Below are 19177 nucleotides of genomic sequence, written 5' to 3' on the forward strand. Positions count from 1 at the left end.
CCAAGTCCCCACAGATTGCATCTCCTCTGTTTTATGTTGTAAAGCAAAAAAGTATGGTATCACTTGCATATGGGTCAAAGAAAGTAGCTCTGTACCCATGTACAGGTGGTTTATACCCATGTAGATATAAGATTTCAGGTCGTATCTTAATGAATAAAGAAGTCAAAGATACAAAAATACAAATTATTCAAAGGAAAGAAGTTAAGAAGCTGTAATCTAACTTGAAACACAATGAATCTGTTAATGCACAGATTGAAATATAATTAAGAAAAGCTCAATAAAGGATTACACATAGGGTTTTTACTACTTGGTCTTCAACAACAATCGGATGTAATTTGTTACTTCTTTCCCATAAATACACATACACAAAACTCTGAAATGAAACCATGGTGCAACAGATCCTGTTGCAGAGAGCAGCTTTTTTCACTGGCTGAAGTCCTGCAGCCATCAGACCAAACACCACTGCCAAAAGTAAGGACTATTCTGTGGAAGCTTTCTTCAAAGCCTCTGCTCCACAACTGTTCGCTAGGGAAAGAAAGCATCATAGCACTTACAGGTATGGGGTGCAAATGCTCCCATTCCTCCCCCGGGTAGACTCTCTCCTCCCAAGTGGAGGTGAATCCCCTCGTCGAGCTTTTGCCTAATATAAAACTGCACGGTTTCACACAGACAAAATGCTTCTCCCTCTGCCTCTGCTCCAAACCAGCTGGCTGCAAACTCACTCAAATCTGAAGACATAATAGAAAAAAAGCTCCACTGAGAGCACATTCTTTTTGGACGGGAACTTGTTCGTGTCTCCTGAAAAGAGCAGAGGCAGAAGCCAGCCAAATTTGTAGGCAACAGCACAGATCTGCCAGTTTTTAAAATCCACGCTGAACTCACAGCGCAGCGTTAAAAAACAGTGTGACTGCAGGATAGACCTGCACTTGCTCTCTCTGTGCTTCAAGCTGTGGGAACACAAGCAGCTCTGATGCTGTCAGCAGGACATATACATTAGCTCCAGCACAGCATTTTTCTGTGACCGTTTCCTTGCTCTCAGTTGGCTTGAAACCCAGGCAAAGCAAACACTGTCTGCAGAAAAAACCCTCTGCAAACATCACCAAGCCTGGTGGCAGACCTCACTCATTAAATACCATGTATTCATCCGTTAAAACAAAGGACGTCACTTATTTGCATATATCTTTAACTTGACACAAATAAAGTAGGGCTGTCTACAGAGACTTCTGATGACCCGAGGAATCTGCTAAGGGAAAATTGCAGGGTATGGATTGTGTAAGTGGCCAGTTCCTCAGCAACAATCATAAGAGGATCTGCATAGGCAGGCTAACAGGCAGATTAGCCTCAAGACCAAATCTGGAGAAATGAAAGCTAGACATTCCTAGCAAGTCAGACAAGTGAAAAGGGTATTATCCACACTTTGGCAATCATTGTACAATACCAACATGAGGTCTTATCAGATCCACTTGAGTGCAATTAGGAGGTAATAGCCATTCTTCTCAATTTTCTGAAACTTACAGATGTCAATACTGAGCAACTGCCTGATAAAACAGTAAATGAAACTCAATGACAACACAAACACAAATTGACTATAAATAATATTAGACAATAAATTGGCAGCTAGTACTCAAGAAAGATCAGAGAATCACTTGGAAACATCTCTGGAAATATCAACTGAATTTTCACAGAATCATCATGGCTGGAAATGACCTCTGAGATCACCAAAGTCCAACCCTACACACACGAAAAAACCCCTACAATCTCGGCCACTAGAGCAGCAATCAAAATTTGAGAAATTCTTGGGGAACTAATGATAAACAGAAAAAGTCTGTTTTGATTATGATTTGAAGCCCTCAACACTACACCTTAAAGAAACCCCAACATACTCTGGTAACACAGCCAAAGCAGAAATAACAACAATCGGAAACACAAAATGGTTTCTATCCAAAGTGTACTAACATGTCAGGACACTCCAACCTGGAAAAAAAAACAGCGGAAGAACACACTAAAGACTTAATAAAATCACAGGTTACCATGGAAATACACAAGAGGAAAACACCTTTCATTATTTTTTGTAACTCAAGAACCAGAATGTATCGAAAGGAAGAAACAGATCAGCTTCTATTGTGGGACATTCTGCCACAGGGCAATCCCTTTTTGACCACCTCTAAGCAATGCCCCAGATGACAGGTTCACAAATGCTCGTTACATAGGATAATTCAGATGGACCTCCAGCTCACAAAATCCCTGAATCATTGACTACTGGAAAGGGGAACATGCTGTGTTTCTCGTACTTTTTATCTAAGCTTCGTTTATTTCCTATCACCACAAATTGAACACCAGACTTAGTAGGACCCGTAGTCTAAACTCCACACAGACTTTCTTACATTCTTAAACCATTTCCATTTAGAAAGTGAAGAAACTGATGAAGCAATAATTTCTTTTCTAGAACCAGAGCTATCAGCACAAACAACAGCTGCTGATTGTTAAAACACTCTCTGAAGGAATCTTGTTTTCTCATTCATTAAGAAATATTATTCTTCTTGCAAGCACTCCAGGCATGCTTCCAGAATTGCTAGTTGTGGTGTCAACTAACAGGTGTACTGCACTGTCAGCTCTGTATGGAGCTGATGCTGGCTTGCATCAACAGAAGCCTACAGGTTTCTTCAGTGAATGCTGCTCTTTTGATGTATGTGCTTAATTTCATTCATATGAATTGATCACACACTCACATAAAGAAAAGGCTTAAGAAATATTAGCACATTAAAACAAACTGAAATTTCCGTCAAATGTGTCACTTGATGCCAAGAGGCAGAAGAGTTTACAGGCTTCATCCTGCACAACTGAAAGCCAAGAATAACTCAAGTGCTAGTCTTGTTTCTCGCACCAATTTCTTTTATCTTAGAAAAATTCCTGGGTTTCTATGATATAGGTTTTTGGTTATTTGTTGTTTTTCTTGGGTTTTGGGGGGATTTGTTTGTTTTTGTTTGGTTTGGTTTTGGTTTGGTTTTTTTACACCAATAAATCTTAGAGAGGCTCTTGTACAAACTTCAAAACACAGAAGAGCAATGAAGTACCGTTATATTATTATATTATGTAAGTGGCAATGTCCTGTATCATAATTTTGCTATTTAAAACAAGTCACCTTAAAGCTTTTCATTTATTAAGTTTTTCATCAGGAATCATATACTTGCAGGAAGTTACAGATACTTACTTAAGCTGCTTAGCTGGCGTATGATGGCAGCAAGGGTACTATTCGTTACACATTCCAGTTCACTAGTGATTCCCTCTGGCAGAGCTCCTCGGCAGAGATGCCTCGGTTCAATGTTCCTTTTTACCAAAGGCATGGCTCACGACCTGGAATTTAGAGAAAAATATGTATTATATTTACAAAAATGAAATTAGAGCTATGAATCTGTCTAGCACACGTTCAGGGTTTTTTTCTACAAAAATACACTGTAACTTTCTTCTTTCAAAGCACTTGGTTCAGCATTCCCACCATAAGATACTGTACAGTTCCTGCTGAGGCACCGGAGTCACACACTCAAGCCAGAACACGACAAGAGCACTGCAGGTAAGCCCAGAGGATAGAGTCCATGTAGACAGCACACACCAAATCCAAGGCAAAAAGCGCAAGATCTACTGCCTATGCAGACCTGTGCTCCAGTAACAGAATGACTGAACTTTAGTCCACATTTGCATTTGTAAAAAACTGGCAGTCCCCACAGGGGTGGCAGGAAAATGTCTGGAAGAAGATGGCTCACTGCCTGGGCAAGCTGGCCACCGACGGACTGTCCGTGCGTTACAGCCCCCTGACTACGTCAGACACTGACCTACCCTTGGCTCCAACAGGTTTTCAGTCAAAATGATAAACTCATCCGACAGAGAAGGGCAAGGGCCTCACAGAAATAGGCTGGGTGAGAACAAGGAAGAAGCTGCAACGTGAGGAAGAAGATGGTTTTCTGCAGGTGGTGCTGAATGACAATCTGAATGATGTAAGAGCCCGTACTGAGCAGATTTTGGGAGCGTGGCAGATGTGAGAAGACATTTATCTGAGAAAACAAAGGCTGTCAGAACTGGTTTTCTTGGAAAAATAAAAGAAACTAGGATGGGGAAAACAAATACAAAAAGAGATTTAAGAGTCACAAAAGGGCACAACGGCACAGAAAACACCATCCTGCAGAAAGGAGCTCTGAGGGCAAGGATGCTCAAATGGGACAGAATTCCCCCAAAAAGGAAATGAGAGCTTATAATATTAAAAGTTCTTAAGCAGTTTTCTTTAAAATGGTATTCACATAATTATGAGTCAATTTGATTAGCTTTTTTTAAACACTGACAATTCAATGTCCGGAATGTTTCTGGAATGAGAAGTTACAGTGTTACCAAGGACATAAGTTCATTTGGAAAAGATTTAACTGAAAATTTCTTTTTTACTGCACTAAAGCAATTAAAGTAGCCTTTCAATTCTCTCATTAAAATCACATTAGTAAATTAAAAAGACCTTTTCGCTTTTCAAATGTTGCATAATAATCCTTGTAATGACTTTCTCCCCTCAATGTTTAAAATATTTTCTTCTCAAGAACATTTCTAAAAAATTAACATATTTTAAGTATTTAGCAAAAAAGTAAATTATTTAACTGTAAGATTATTTCAGAACAGGCCAGGAAGAAATAGGCTCATGACTTCTAAGCAATAGTCTTGAATTTTATTTTACATTTTTCTTAATATGAGACAGTTTATTCAAATATGTCAGAATTTAAGGGCAACTGAGTTTGCTAAGTTTCAAACAATACATCAGAGGTAAGAGAGGAACAATTTTTATTTTATATTAGACCAAAAAGCTTCTTGTTTCTGTTCTATGTCTTCGTATTCCTCTACAAACTAATACACTTTAAAATATTGCTTAATATCCAATGCAGTCAGTTTTCTGAACTTGATCAAAAGCAGGTAAAAACTGGAAATTCATAAATATTGAAGAGCAATATCTAGCAACAACACCTTGCAAACAAGCTAGAACATTGGAATTATGAAATAAAAATCATTATGAATAATTATTTCACTGTGCAGTACAATGTTCATAAGATAATTAGTAAGAAGTAAATTAATAGGAGCATATATCAGTGCTAAAGCAGCCAATTCCAAATCTAAGTACTTCTCCAGCACACAAGGTACAATTTTTGGTTTCCTCTGTAACATTAACAACACTGTCACACAAACTAAAGGCATAAAGACTCCCTACGACAACAGAATTCCTTAAATACCAGTGGGTGAATAGATATCTCAAAATCATCTTTCCTTAGAACTAATTTTTATGTGCAATTCATCAGTAAAACACTCTGGTGAACAAGGCAACCATTCTACTGGGGCTGGGGGTGTTGGTTGGTTTGCTTTTTTAAGAGAACTACTTGGGATGGGTTTTTTGCTACACAGGTTCATACTCTCTATTTCTTTTCGTTAACTGATCTTACTTAAATTCTTATACGAGAAGACCAGAAGACTAGCAGAATACAGCCATGGCTTTCTGTCTAGCACTCTCAGAGCTGCCCCCCTCTTGCCTTTTGCAGTTTACCTGACTTTTCCCCACCAGCCCACGCAAGGCGCTGGGGCCAGTTGGAAGCTGGACACACACTGCCCAGCTAATTGCCTGCTACCTCTTCAAACACTCACCACACTGAGTATAATCAAAATGCCTTTCACCAGGAGCACTAATTTATGTCCCTTCTTCACATCGTGTTCTTCCTTGCCTATCAAAGCTAATTTGAAGAAAACATACCACTGCAGTTTGAGTTTTTCATTTTCTCATCAATTCTTTATGAAATGGTGCAATGTGTTCCAGAGCAGGAGAGACAGACTGACCCAAGACATCCCATTTCTTTAAAAAGCAAGCTAAAATACACAGCAGCGCTGAGAGTGGGGGAACAAAACAAGCTTAATTTGTGAATGCCTGATTTAAATTATTATGTATCCACCTCATTTCAATGTGAAGTTTAATTCCAAAAGGTAAACTGAACACTGATGAGTAAATACATGCCACAGATTAAGCAACGCATTAACTGTTCCTGATCAGCAGGGGGAAAAAAAAAAAAAAGCCTGCAATTGCAATTATAAGTTTCTTCTAATTTAAAACCTTCAACTACCTGAATCAAACACTTACAGACCTATTCAGTCTTAAACCATGCACAATATTTTTTTTAAACACCTGACTTAACTACCAGATAGCAATGGTGGCGGTTATCACAGAGCTGCCAAATTTTCTCTTTGCCTATTAGAAACACATCTGTTCTTTATGTTTATTTATTGTCTTAAATAAAAGCAAGGTAACATACAAACCAGTAGTAAGTAAAAAAAAAAAGCTCTTATTACTATGTATCCTTGCCACTAAAGCACTACCTCCCTTTTCTTCACCACACACAACTAGACAACCTTAGTCTCTCAAAGAAAATTCCCGAGAAATGAAGCTAAAATTTTCAAAATATGTGTAACAGGAGGCTAAACAAGACAAAATAAGTCCCAATTACAGGAGCTTCATCAGGCTCAACCAGGCTGGGGGTGCAGTTTGTTACCAGGTGCAGAGGAATAAGCTTTGGCAATGGCAGTCCCACTGCCTTCCCAATTCATCTTTCACCTGTTTGAAGTCACAGTTCAGCCCCAGCCTCCGAGGAGAGATTGATGGCGATACTCTTCACTGCATTAAGCACACTGGCACTTGGTAAACCATACTCAGTTTTACAACACAGAGGTTAAGTAACAACTTCTTTTTGTTCGTATCCCCAAATAAATGGAAACCACAAGGCAAAAAAGTTGCAATTATTTTCAAAAATTGTATCACAGATTTGACAGAGTTGGAAGGAACCTCTAGAGATCATCTAGTCCAACTCCCCTGCTAAAGCAGGATTGCCCAGAGCACATTACTCAGGACTGCATCCAGGTGGGTCTTGAAAATCTCCAGAGAAAGAGACTCCACAACCTCCCTGGGCAGCCTGTTCCAGTGCTCTGGCACCCTCAAGGCAAAGAAATTAGTCCTCATTTTTGAGTGGAACTTCCCGTGTTCGAGCTTGTGCCTGTTGCCCCTCGTCCTATCACTGGAATCCGCTGAAAAGAGTCTGGCTCCATCATCCATCAACCCACCCTTTAGGAGCTTGTAAACATAGATGAGATCTCCCCTCAGTCTTCCCTTCAACAGCCCCAGCTGTTTGAGCCTCTCCTTTTAAGAGAGGTGCTCCAATCCCTTAATCATCTTGGTTGCCCTACATTGGACTCTCTCCAGTAGTTCCCTGTCTCTCTTGAACTGGGGAGCCCAGAACTGGATGCAGTATTCCAGTTGTGGCCCCACCAGTGCAGAGTAGAGGGAGAGAATGACCTCCCTTGACCTGCTGGCCACACTTCTCCCTATGCAGCCCAGGATTCCATTGGCCCTCTTGGAGACAAGGGCACATGGCTGGCTCATGGAGATCCTGCCATCCACCAGGACTCCCAGATCCTTTTCCTCTGTAGTACTTCCCAGAAGATCCACCCCTAACCTACACTGGTGCCTGGGGTTCTTCCTCCCCAGGTGCAGGACCTTACATTTGCCCTTGTTGAACCTTATTAGGTTCTTCTCTGCCCAGCTCTCCAGCCTGTCCAGGTCATGCTGGATAGTGGCACAGCCCTCTGGAGTGTCGGCCAGCCCTCCCAGTCTGGTATCATCAGCGAACTTGCTGAGCGAACATCAGCGAACATCCCCTCATCCAGGTCATTGATGAATATGTTGAACCGGACTGGGCCGAGTATTGACCCCTGGGGGACACTGCTGGTTACAGGCCTCCAACTTGACCCTGTTCCATTTATGACAACCCTCTGAATTCTGTCACACAGCCAGGACTCAGTCCACCTCACTGCCCCCTCATCTAGCCCACACTTCTTTAATTTTCTAATGCGGATTGTGGGAGACAGTATCAAAAGTCTTGCTGAAGTCAAGGTAGATGACATCTGCTGCTCTCCCCTCATCCAGCCATTTAGTCATAACATCATAGAAGGCTATCAGATTGGTCAAGCATGATTTACCCTTGGTAAATCTGTGCTGACCACTTCCAATAACTTCTTTGTCTTCAATATGTTTGGAGATGACATCCAGAACAAGTCGTTCCATTATTTTCCCAAGGACAGAGGTGAGACTAATTGGCCTGTAGTTCCCTGGGTCCTCCTTCTTGCCCTTTTTGTAGACTGGAGTGATATTTGCCTTCCTCCAGTCCTCAGGCACTTCTGTTCTCCATGACCTTTCATAAATGATGGAGAGTGGTTCAGCGATAACATCTGCCAGCTCTCTCAGCACTCATGGGTGCATCCCATCAGGGCCCATAGACTTATGGATGTCTAGTTTGGCCAATCCTCCCCAACAGGGGGAAAGTCTTCCTCTCTCCAGACCATCCCCCTTGTCTCCAGGGTCTGGGATTCATGAGGGGCGGCCTTGGCAGTGAAGACCAAAGCAAAGAAGGCATCAGTTCAGAAGACTGGAACCAATCATAGTTGATCATTTTATAGCATATTTTACCCTAAGTACTCAATCCAGGCCCAGACTTAGATCCAGGATAAACAGGTCCAACTCCGCTCCCTGCGTGGAGCCACCTATGCCTGACACAGATGGCTTTAAACCACCAGCTGCACCTGGCACAAGAGATGAAGAATCAGAAAGATGCTGTACTGCATATATGGAACTGGCTGCATGAGACATGTATGAGACATTAGCCGCAGACCGGAAAGACTGGAGCAGGAGTCAAAAGGCGAAGAAGAAAATTAAGGGGGTAAGATGTTGCTTAACATCTCATTAAATCCACACGTGCCTCATTGGACGCAGATCGAACACAACATCTGGCTGGACTGAACGGTGACTGGAGCACAAAGGACACTGCTCTCTAAACCCTACAGGCATCAGCAACTGCACCACTGACCTAACTCGATTTCCACACACATTCTGAAAGGACGGGACATCAGAAGCTTGAATTAGCTTAGATCAGCCCATTAAAAATTCACATTAGGCGTGCTCCCTCAGTACTCTCACCTCCCTTCTTCTTCCTTTCCCCTCCCGCCGCCCACAAAAATGTACATAACTGCCTTTTGTCATAAAACCAGAAGGCACTAATCCCAGTAATTACTGCTGTAGAGGCAAGCAGGGTACAAGAAAGAGATAATCAAAGCATTTTTGCTTTTCTTTCCACACTTTCCCTGCAGTTGCGGGACTATCGCTCCAAGCCAGCTCGGACCACCTTCCTCCGGACAACATCTGTTAAACCCCATGTAGGAAGTTTGACATTGTCTTGGCAAGTCAGACTTTAAAAAAATCAAGTAGAAAGCAGATGCACAGTAACAAACATGAAAGATGATAAACACAATGTACAATCTTTCCAAACAAGAGCAGAGCACAGCTATTATAAGAGACAAGCTGAGTTTTCAAGTATTTGAGCAACTGGCAAAAACTCAAAGCACCAGCTGTTCCCCAAACCTGCCTTTTTGCCCTTTCACATCCCCAAAAAGGCACTGTTATTTACACTAGCACTAAAAATATATAGCCGAATTTCATGGCTCTTTAACATTGCAAGTTCTTTATACCACGAAACGAGTGCCATTCATTATACAGCCCCTCTTACTTGTGAATGTTTCCTCATTACATTTTCTCAGACACTGTTCAATCCCTTTTGTTTTAAACTCTTAAGAGGTTTCTTCTTATAGCCTCTAGTAAAATATAACAAAGCTGAACATTTTTACCATGAAAAAGAGCTTTCCATTCATCCACCCTAAATTCTCCCTGAATATCTTCTATTATTTTCAGGGAACTTTAGAGCTTTTCATTGATGAACCTCACAGACCCGTATAAAAGGAGAGAAACTACCATAATTCACCTGTGGAGAAGAAAAACAAGAGATGGATTGAATATGCAGCTTGTCGTAAGTGATGCAGCAGATGGGATCCCATTCAAAATAAAGCACCTAAATTCGGATGACTACATATGTATGAACTCAGTGTCTGTGTCCCTCCTGAGAGCTCAGCAGAAGCCGAGAGATCTATTGACAGATAGAAACAAGGATGATATATATGGTGAGCTCAAATACCTCATGTGCTAAATAGGATGAGAAGGGATAGCAGGGAGATGAAAGACCCCAAACACTAGTTTTGCAGAAGCTCTCCGTTTTTCCCCCGGAGTCACTCTTGTCACAGATCTCCCTGTCCTCCCAAGGTCCCTCATCTTTCACCACAGAACACAGGGGAGGGTCTACATGGGTAGCAGACACCACTACCACCTTAACTCAAGGAATACACATGCCTTTATTCGTGTCCCTTTCTGTTTTTTTTCTTTGACCTAAATGATGACGATGACTAGGAATCTGATGTTGAGGAACCTTTCCCATTTATCATCTGTGAACGTCATCTACTTCTGTATCATCAGGGACAACTTAAAAACAAATACACTGAAGTAGCAAATAATCTGGGAATCATTATTTTAAGTTCATGATCCATATAATGTCATTCTTCTGTACTTTTTAAAGTTTGTTTGGGGTTTTTTTTCTTAATTTATCCCAATTTAAGGGACAATCAGTGTATTTATTTTGTTAATACACTTTTTTTTCATGTTTCCCCTAATTTTTAATGCAACTCTCTTGATTTTGATACTGAGTTTGCTGAAGCAAGGGCAGACATTTGTGACATATATGTAGTGTCCAATAGAATTCTGTTCTTTAAGGATAGCTAAAAATCAAGAACAATTTTTTTCTTATCCACAGAAAACCACATCTTTAAACAAGACATCACAAGTAAAGTTAAATGCCTAGAAAATACTCATATCAAAAGAATGGCTAAAATTTAATATATAGCCAACTCTATCAATGTCATTTCCCCAGATCTTCTTCCTGATCTACCTGAAAAGCATGACAGTCAAGGCTGGAATGAAAATGTTTTTTTTTTCTTCTTAGCATCAGACCACCACTCCTGATCTTCCTCTCACATCATATCAACCTGAGTACTGGCAACGATGAAATGGGTACAGAAACCCCTACAGCAATCTTGTTTCTTTAACGGAGCTTTAATTTTAATGTCTGGTGCAATGAGCTATTTCTGAAGGTACATCAACTTACAGGATTGTTTTCTTTTTTTCTTTATTTTTTTTTTTTTAATTTGGCTGGGTTTTTGTCTGTGCTGAGCTCTTCAGGGCAGATTTTATGGTCCAGTGATATTATGAAGGAAATCGAGACATTAAGCAATGACAAGAGAAAGGACAACAGGGGAGGGGGTGGTGCTTGGTTTTGTTTATTTACAACCTAAATCTATTTTATAGACCTACTTATCCCTAGCCAACCCTCCACATCTTCAAAAAACCCATAAGAAGCATAACAAAAATTCTGAGTTGGTAGTTACCTCTGCTAACACTGTGGGCCTGCAACATAAAAAGTTTACAGAACCATTAAAAGGTGAACGTATTAATTCAGAAATTTCCTCTAACTAAAAAGTTGGGAGAGAAAAAAAGAGTAAATGGGTCTCCACAGCACTGAACATTTACGTTTGCAATTACCTTAATAAATTTAGTTCTCATCAGAATTTCACACTAACTCCAAACAAGCATCTGCAAGATGACATTCACTAATATATGGAAAAAAAAAGCCCTGAGAATTATTTAACCTGAAATTAAGTAGCTATTCTTTCTATGAACGTACAGACTGTAATGTAAAGGAGGATTTTAAATATATTATTATTATTTAAAATATTATATTATATTATAAATTCTCAAGACAAGCCAGAAATCTGCCTTTTCTCAAAACCTTGCTGGATTATATTTTTTTTGCCTGGCCTACAACTCCATCTTTGCATTATCTGTTGACTGTGGTTCAAGAAGATATTTGTGCACCTGCCATGCTGTAACAGTGTTAAAGGTCTCAGCAACTTCCATTGAAGTACTTGTGTCTATAGATCACTGCTTAATAAGCATGCCTCAATGAACAAGACTGAGGGATTGCTCTAAAGAAATCACTGCTTTAAATTTTTCCTTCCCAATAGAAATTATTCCAAAACTAAAATCCCCACATCAAGTTTTCTCCATCACAACATTTTTCCCCAGCAGTTTCCAAGGAAATAAAAATCTTATCATTATGAAGTACAGACAGATTATGATAAAGTTCCATCTTCCGCTCCAAGACAAAGGATCATACACATCTCATCCAATTAAATGGTTTCACCACTGTTAGAGGAGGAAATACAAACATTTCTTGCTCTCTGCTAATGTAGCAAGCATACAATCAGTACCAGAACTGAGGTTACTGCACTGTTTTATCTCCATTTCCAGGTATATAACCACAGTTCTTTCAGGCCTAACTAAAACAGCTATGGAATACAGAACATATCTATGAAATATCTTTTTTTTTTCTGAATTCAGTTTTTTCATTGTCTAAATAAATGGATTTTGCAATTTATATTCAGAGGACTTTGTCACACTGCCAAATACACCAAAAAAATGCCAGTAAATTAGTTTGGATTTTTTTCACTCCTCTGTCACTTAAATCTTTATACTTTCTAAAGATGCTTTATGTTTTTTTTCTTTTCCTTAAACACAAACAGTGGAAGAAAAACACTGTGATCCCATGGAAGCTAATTTGTTAAGCTTTTAAATCAGATTTCTCCTTCACTAACACATTTTAATCTTCCTTGGTATGCTAAATGTAACTAAGATATCTACTGAAGAACAGATTTCCTTACCTGAAAACTAATATAGGTTCACAGACTGCACAATACAATAGCTTGCTGTAGTGAATCCAATCACTCTGCCAGCATCCGATCCACCCACCCTTTTCTATTCATCCTGTATCAGAATACAGATGATCCAGGACACCTTCACACATGACTAGAGTCTCTCGTTTCTAGATCATAAGTTGTCCTTGTCCTAACCAAAATTTTGTTCATTAAGCCAAAACACTAATCATACTTTTTCTTAAAAGAAATAAGGCTGAAGGGTATTAAAGAAATCCAGGTGATTAAACTGGAAGACATCCACATGAGGTATACTCATTGCAGGAACAAAAAAAAAAAACCAGGGTAAAAACCATATACATGAAGAGCATGGAGAAAACATTTCAGAAGATTTTACCCCCCCCAAAAAAAAAATTAAATCTGGTTTAACAGAATGATATTACATGACACTGTGCTTGAGGGTAAAAGGTGGCCGGTAACAGTGCACTAATGGGGAAAAAAAGTTGATTTGTGCCTATGTGGGGTCATGTCCAGACTGAACACCACTAAATTTATTAATAGTTCTATATAAATCACATTTTCTCTTCTGTCTTCTTTCCACATCCAGGTGGATAATGTAATCACACACGCAGTGACAACAGTTCACATTGTTGCTTTCCGCTGAAGGAACAGTGACCAGTTTAAAGTGTCAACAAAAGCTGCGACACGTTAATCTTGTCCGTAGCATGATGGCTGCTCACCCTGCTCATAGTCCCCTTCCAGATGGCTCAGTGTGAAAGGGATGGTGGGACAGGGAAAAGGAATATTCCATACTGTTCTGAACATCTGTTCCACTGCCTTTATACATTAAAAAAAAAACCCACCACCAAAACCTTACCGCCACTATCAATTTTACTACTTCAACCTAATACTACTAGGCTAACACCGTGTAAATGTTATGTATGTACATGAGAAAGGAAAACCATCTTTTCAAGTCACATAAGAGCATTTGTTTACTTTTTTCTATCTTAAGAATGGACTTGTTTCAATAAGCAAGTACTTACGCTGCACTGGAAACGCATTTTTCTTTCATGCGACCTTTCTTGAAATCTGTATCATACTCCAAGAATTTATTATCAACCCTTCTCCTATTCAAGCAAATAGAACTGAACTGAGTCACCATTTGTTTCCCTTCAGTTTTATTTGTTTGTCTTTATGGAAGAGACAAGACACTATGCATTTGTTTGAGCTTGTTTAAACTCTATTTGAACAGTTTTGCGCAGCAACTCAAAAATATTTTCCTTGTGCACATAGAGATATAGTGGTAGCTTTTGAGGTTTTTAAGCAGAGGTGAAAGAAAAAAAAATAAAAAGATAAAAACCTTACTACAGTACACAGCCTATCTCTCAAATAACATTTACACTTTAGAAATACCATCTCTTGAAAAGAAGCACTCAGCCAGAACAAGAAGAAAATCAGCGTGGACTTAAGAAAGCGAAGGAAGCAGCGCTTTGTCCTACAGCACAAGAAAAAAAGACTTAGATTGATCATCCCCCCCTTTTGTATCGTCTTGACATGTGCGAACCATACGGCTGCTGAATTATTCAGCTCTTTCTACTTTGAATAACCAATGACTACACATATGAAAATTCAGAAGTACTGAAACTCTGGATTAGAAAAAATGGCATCCTCTAAAATCTAATTTTGTTTTAACCTTTAGGATGTAAATGGCAAAATTCAGTCAGGAGTATAAACTGGATGAGGTCAAAAGGAGCAAAATCACAAAACAGCAGAGAGCTGGTTATAATGCCAAGCTAATTAGGTCAGGAACAGCCCTCTACTAGCAGGTCAAAATGTTTCCAGATGTCATCAGGCTTGGATCTTACCAGATTTGAGTATAGAGCTGGTTGTGCAGACAGAGCCACACAGTTCTCACCTTTCATAGCTGAACTCTGCTGCCCAGATAGCTGAAAAAATGTCCACAGGCCACTATCTCAACCACCAGGCGAAGTACTTCCATGAAATAGCTAAAATTATTCTAGTCTTAAAGTAAATCATGGTTCAAACATCTTGCTGTGCACTTCCAACACTAGTGATTCCCACCTATTTAGTACCTCTTTTTTCTAGCATAGTAATACCACAGGGCAATAAAATTAAAAAATGACAAAACCAAGAGAACTGCTATTTAATAAATGCTATTACTTAACTAACATTTAACCACACCAGGAAATTTCCCACCTAAAGGAAGTTTCTTTCTTGTTCACTACCCACCTATTCCAGGATCTTTTTGGACTGTAGTCCAAAAGCATCATTACAAACACAAATTCCTTCTCCATCCATCTGACAATTAAAGTTAAGAGGGCACAGAGTAGTTTTTCATTTCTGAATTTACTATAAACTACTGAGAGACTATTTTAAGTTTGATTCTTTCAATGCGGTCTCTTGAATAACGGCCTTACACATCTTAGAGTGCCTACTTTAAATCTGTTTTTGACATCTAATAGACGTTCTTCTAATAGTCAGTTATGGAAAGTAAGTCACATTATCTACATTACAGAAACAGAACAATTCTGTAACACAAGAGTCATTACCGAAAAATACTTTATGCTACTTTAGACAATTTGATGCTGGAACAGCTTGTAACAGAATAGTAAAAGTCTGCAACTATATAAAACTATATAAACTATATAAAAAAGTCTTTTTTCAACAGTTGGGCTACAATAATGCACAAATAGTTCTTGGAGACCATTTCGAGCCCATTTGTCAGAACATTCATTCCTCCTTCACAAACAGTAAGTGTTATCAGCAGCAAATACCTTGATTATTTAACGAAAACATAAGTTGCAGCTAGGCCTTGCTGACTTACATTGATCCCATTTAACAGAGCCTTACTGGATTTAAAGTGCTTGAAATAACCGTCTGGGTCACAGCCCATGTGACAAAGGCAGCCCGGTGAGGCCTCCGGAGCCAGCCTGCAGGGAGAACATGCCGTTCAGATCCTCAAATGACCTCAAGCTAAACCAGGAGCAAATTCAGTAATTTGTTTGTCAGAACTCTAATTAACCCTGAATTGGAAGGAACAGCACAAAAGGCATGAAGCATCCACTTCTTTCCAATACTATCAATTTTATGGCAACACACAGTGTTCCTTATTTCCCTTTTTATCTAATACACCATTAAAATCCTTTCAGAGGAGCATTTTTCAGAAAAAAAAAAATAATTCTTAAACTCTTCTTCCCTACAGCAGTTGATCTAAAATGTCACAGGGAAGTGTTAAGTTTTCTCATAGTTCAGTTAATCCAAAATCTAAAATGTCATAGAAAAGTGTTAAGTTTTTATAATTCTTTTCCATACCAAAAAACCTCCAAAAAATCACATATGCATATGTACACAAGTGCACAGTTTGTGTACATATGCATTTGATACATACACTTACACATAAAAATATATACACATTTTTTTATATATGTGACAGTCTGGGATGATGGAAGAGAGCAATAACATAGGTCAAACTGCAAAAGAAAAACCACTTTGTACCATGACAATTCAGCATTAATCTTTGTCTGTGCCTCCTCCATTCCCAGTTCTCACCAGGCAGGACAGACCTTCCCATTGGGAAACAACTGTAAAGATGCCTTATCAGGCTACCACAGTCTATCATGATCCCTAAAATATCTTACAGTCACGCAACTTCAATGTCCACCTGAACTACCAGGTTCTGGGAGCCAGGAGCAGAAATTGCCTGGTACATGTCCCCAGCATGCAGGCAGCCTGTGAAGACTTAAGTTAATACAAAATAAATCAACATCCCTAAAATTCCTCAAACTGAAGATTCCCACCCACCCCTGCCATGGAATTTCAGCAGGAAACCTGGGATTTCCCTAATTCTTCTGACTATAAACCTACCACCAACACTGCACTTTCCGTTCATAACTGGAACCTGGAAGTGGCAGCTAGTCTATGTTGGGGGGGGGGGTTGAAACCAAACCGATTTATTTTGGGTGCATTTAAAGGAAAAACTGAGCAAAATATTTTGTGTTTGAATCCAACAGCTGAGTCCAAATGAATCAACATAAAAACTCCCAACTATTTTCATCCTGAGCCAAGTGCACCATCTGTTCCCATGAAGTCCATCTTCTGGTGGCTACCGTCCTACAGTGTCTCACAAAGTGCCAGGCGACAGGACTTGTGTGTGAATCAAGAAAAACACTATAGGTGATAGAATGCAACACTCAAAACAGTAGCAAAAAAAAAAACCAAACCAAAATCCACCCAAAACACCCACCACACAAAACCACCACCACAACACACAAGTAGACTTAATAAGCCCCAGCAATACAGCCAGGTATTCTACAGCTTTGGGGATTATAGTTATTTCACTTTGGTGCCTAAAGGAGGGCTGAGCTCCCATCCGAGGTTTTCCCAGAGTGGGGATGCCTTTTGTATCTTTCTTACTGCCAGTGTTTGGGAACTGCAACATTAACGATGCAATTTCTCTCTATCATGTAACCTTCCTCTCTCTCTTCCACATGGTCAGGTTAATCACAGAAACCATTCTTGTTTGATGCACAAGAAATTAGCAATTCATAATTTTTCAGGTCATAAAACAAAATAGTAAGAGTTACAGATGGCACAGTGCAACATCCAGTTAAACAGAGAAGCTCCTTTTATCCCTACAATTGAATTCCATGCAAGTAACAAAGGGTCCAGCAGAAATCAAGATGGATCATAGCCCTTTTTCCTGGCCTTATCAATACTGAAGACATTTTTAAAAATTAAGTTATGTGGTCAGATATCCATTTATACCTTTCACCAGGAACAGAATACCAAGATAAATAGAACTGCAGTAAAAAAAAGCTGAATACTTTTCATATACCTAATATTTTATTAATATATTAAGCCCATCAGGATTGAAAGCAGCTACATCTCCCCAAATACATAACATTACAGTGTTTCTAGCCCTTTAGTTACAAATCCTCCCTTTTACTAGCATCCCAAATTCAGATGTCGAAGTTCTGCCCACCATTATCTTCCTAATAATTCAATGTATAATCCTTGTCTCAATTTCTTGTTCTTGATTTGATTTTGTTTTGGGTGGGGTTTTGGTTTTGGTTTTTGTTTTTGAGGTGGGGGGAAGGAGGGAGAGAACGGATGGGGTGGGTTGTTTTTTTTAAGTAAAGCCTAAAATGAATGTCAGGCATTAGTAAACGTAACATGTTTTGATACAATAATGTTGGCTTACAAAACCTTATTTGCAGCATTAAAGAGATTTCCTTGTTACACATACAGTAACTCCCATTATGAGACAAATAGGCTACTATAAAACCACAGTGAGTCTCAGACCGAATACAGCAGTCAGCCTTCGCTAAAAATCCCCTTTCAAGACTTGAAGGCTGAAAAGCTGTGTTCCATGAAATCTGGCGTTGTATCAACAGATCTCCATGGAGCTGGCAGGGAAGAAGTGCTCCAGAAACCAGCTTGAAGGGGAAAAAAGGCATTCTTAACCACGTATAATCAATCACTAAGAAGCGGTCTAAGCAACCTTTTTTCCCCAGCTAAAATCATCAAATCTTAGCTAAAATTACTGGGGATGCAGAGGTTACCAATGATAATACTAAATAATTTTTAAAGTCTGCTTTCCTCCAGCGTTTCAAGTCTGCATTAAATATCCTTTGTGGAACCTTTGTAAACACAAATCTTTGTGTCTTTCTTCAAGACACATATGTATATATGTCTTGAAAATGTAAACACAGCTTTTTTAAGAGTCTTTGAAATTCAGAACCTGACATTGAACATTTGGAAGTATCATATTGATTTACAGTTATCTCTATAATTTGTCTCTTAATGCTAAGTGTGGGTGAGCTGGGAGGGAAAAAATAGTATAACAGCATTACATAGTATAATGGAGCCCACAAGAAAGAGCAGCACCATCCATCAGTGGTTTTCCACTTGTGGAACTCGGGGGATGTTCAAAGACTTCAAAAGGAATTCAGAAAACTGTAACAAAGGTTAAGGACTGCATTAGCAAGTTGTGTGGTACAACAGGAGCAGAGAGACCTGCAGAGAAGAGTAGCTGGTACTGATGATCCTGTATGCATCATATATATATATTATATTTTTTTGTAGGGAAGCAGGGAGATTGGTTCCAAACTAGCTCTCAACTGGTCTCATTAGATGCTGAACACCACCAGATATGCTCCTAGAGAGCATCTTTTGGTTTTAGACTCATCAGAAATGAAAAGAGTTCACACACTCCACAACTGGGGAATTCGCATCACAAACATATTCCTGGATCCAAACCGATAGCATAACCCACCCGAAAATGGCTGTTGTCTCAGCATGTTTTAATTCTGTACATAAAGGCTGAAAGACAGCAATTTCATTTTGTTTCATTTTTATGAAGACAAGGTGAAAGAAGAGAGGCAAATACTGGTTGAAAAAAAACCAATCATCTTAAGGCTGAAAAGCTTTAATTATGGCTCCCTCCAATATT

At 39.3% G+C, this 19177-nt stretch overlaps 1 protein-coding gene across 6 annotated transcripts in view; it reads right to left on the minus strand.

Annotated features, from left to right (window-relative positions):
- WASF3 (WAS protein family member 3) overlaps nt 1-19177 on the minus strand; it is a 79368-nt gene that overhangs the window by 26251 nt on the left and 33940 nt on the right. For 4 of the 6 annotated variants that reach the window (XM_014966241.1, XM_014966242.1, XM_014966244.1 and 1 more), the window contains one exon: nt 3212-3354. In XM_014966241.1, the coding sequence (XP_014821727.1) occupies nt 3212-3344 (133 nt within the window). In that variant the 5' untranslated portion in view covers nt 3345-3354. Of the gene's footprint in view, nt 1-554; nt 655-3211; nt 3355-3496; nt 3613-19177 lie in introns of those variants that run through there. The other 2 variants (XM_014966243.1, XM_014966245.1) reach the window with 2 other exon arrangements.

Source organism: Calidris pugnax, unplaced genomic scaffold (assembly GCF_001431845.1).
Source record: "Calidris pugnax isolate Ruff unplaced genomic scaffold, ASM143184v1 scaffold20, whole genome shotgun sequence".
NCBI lineage: Eukaryota > Metazoa > Chordata > Aves > Charadriiformes > Scolopacidae > Calidris > Calidris pugnax.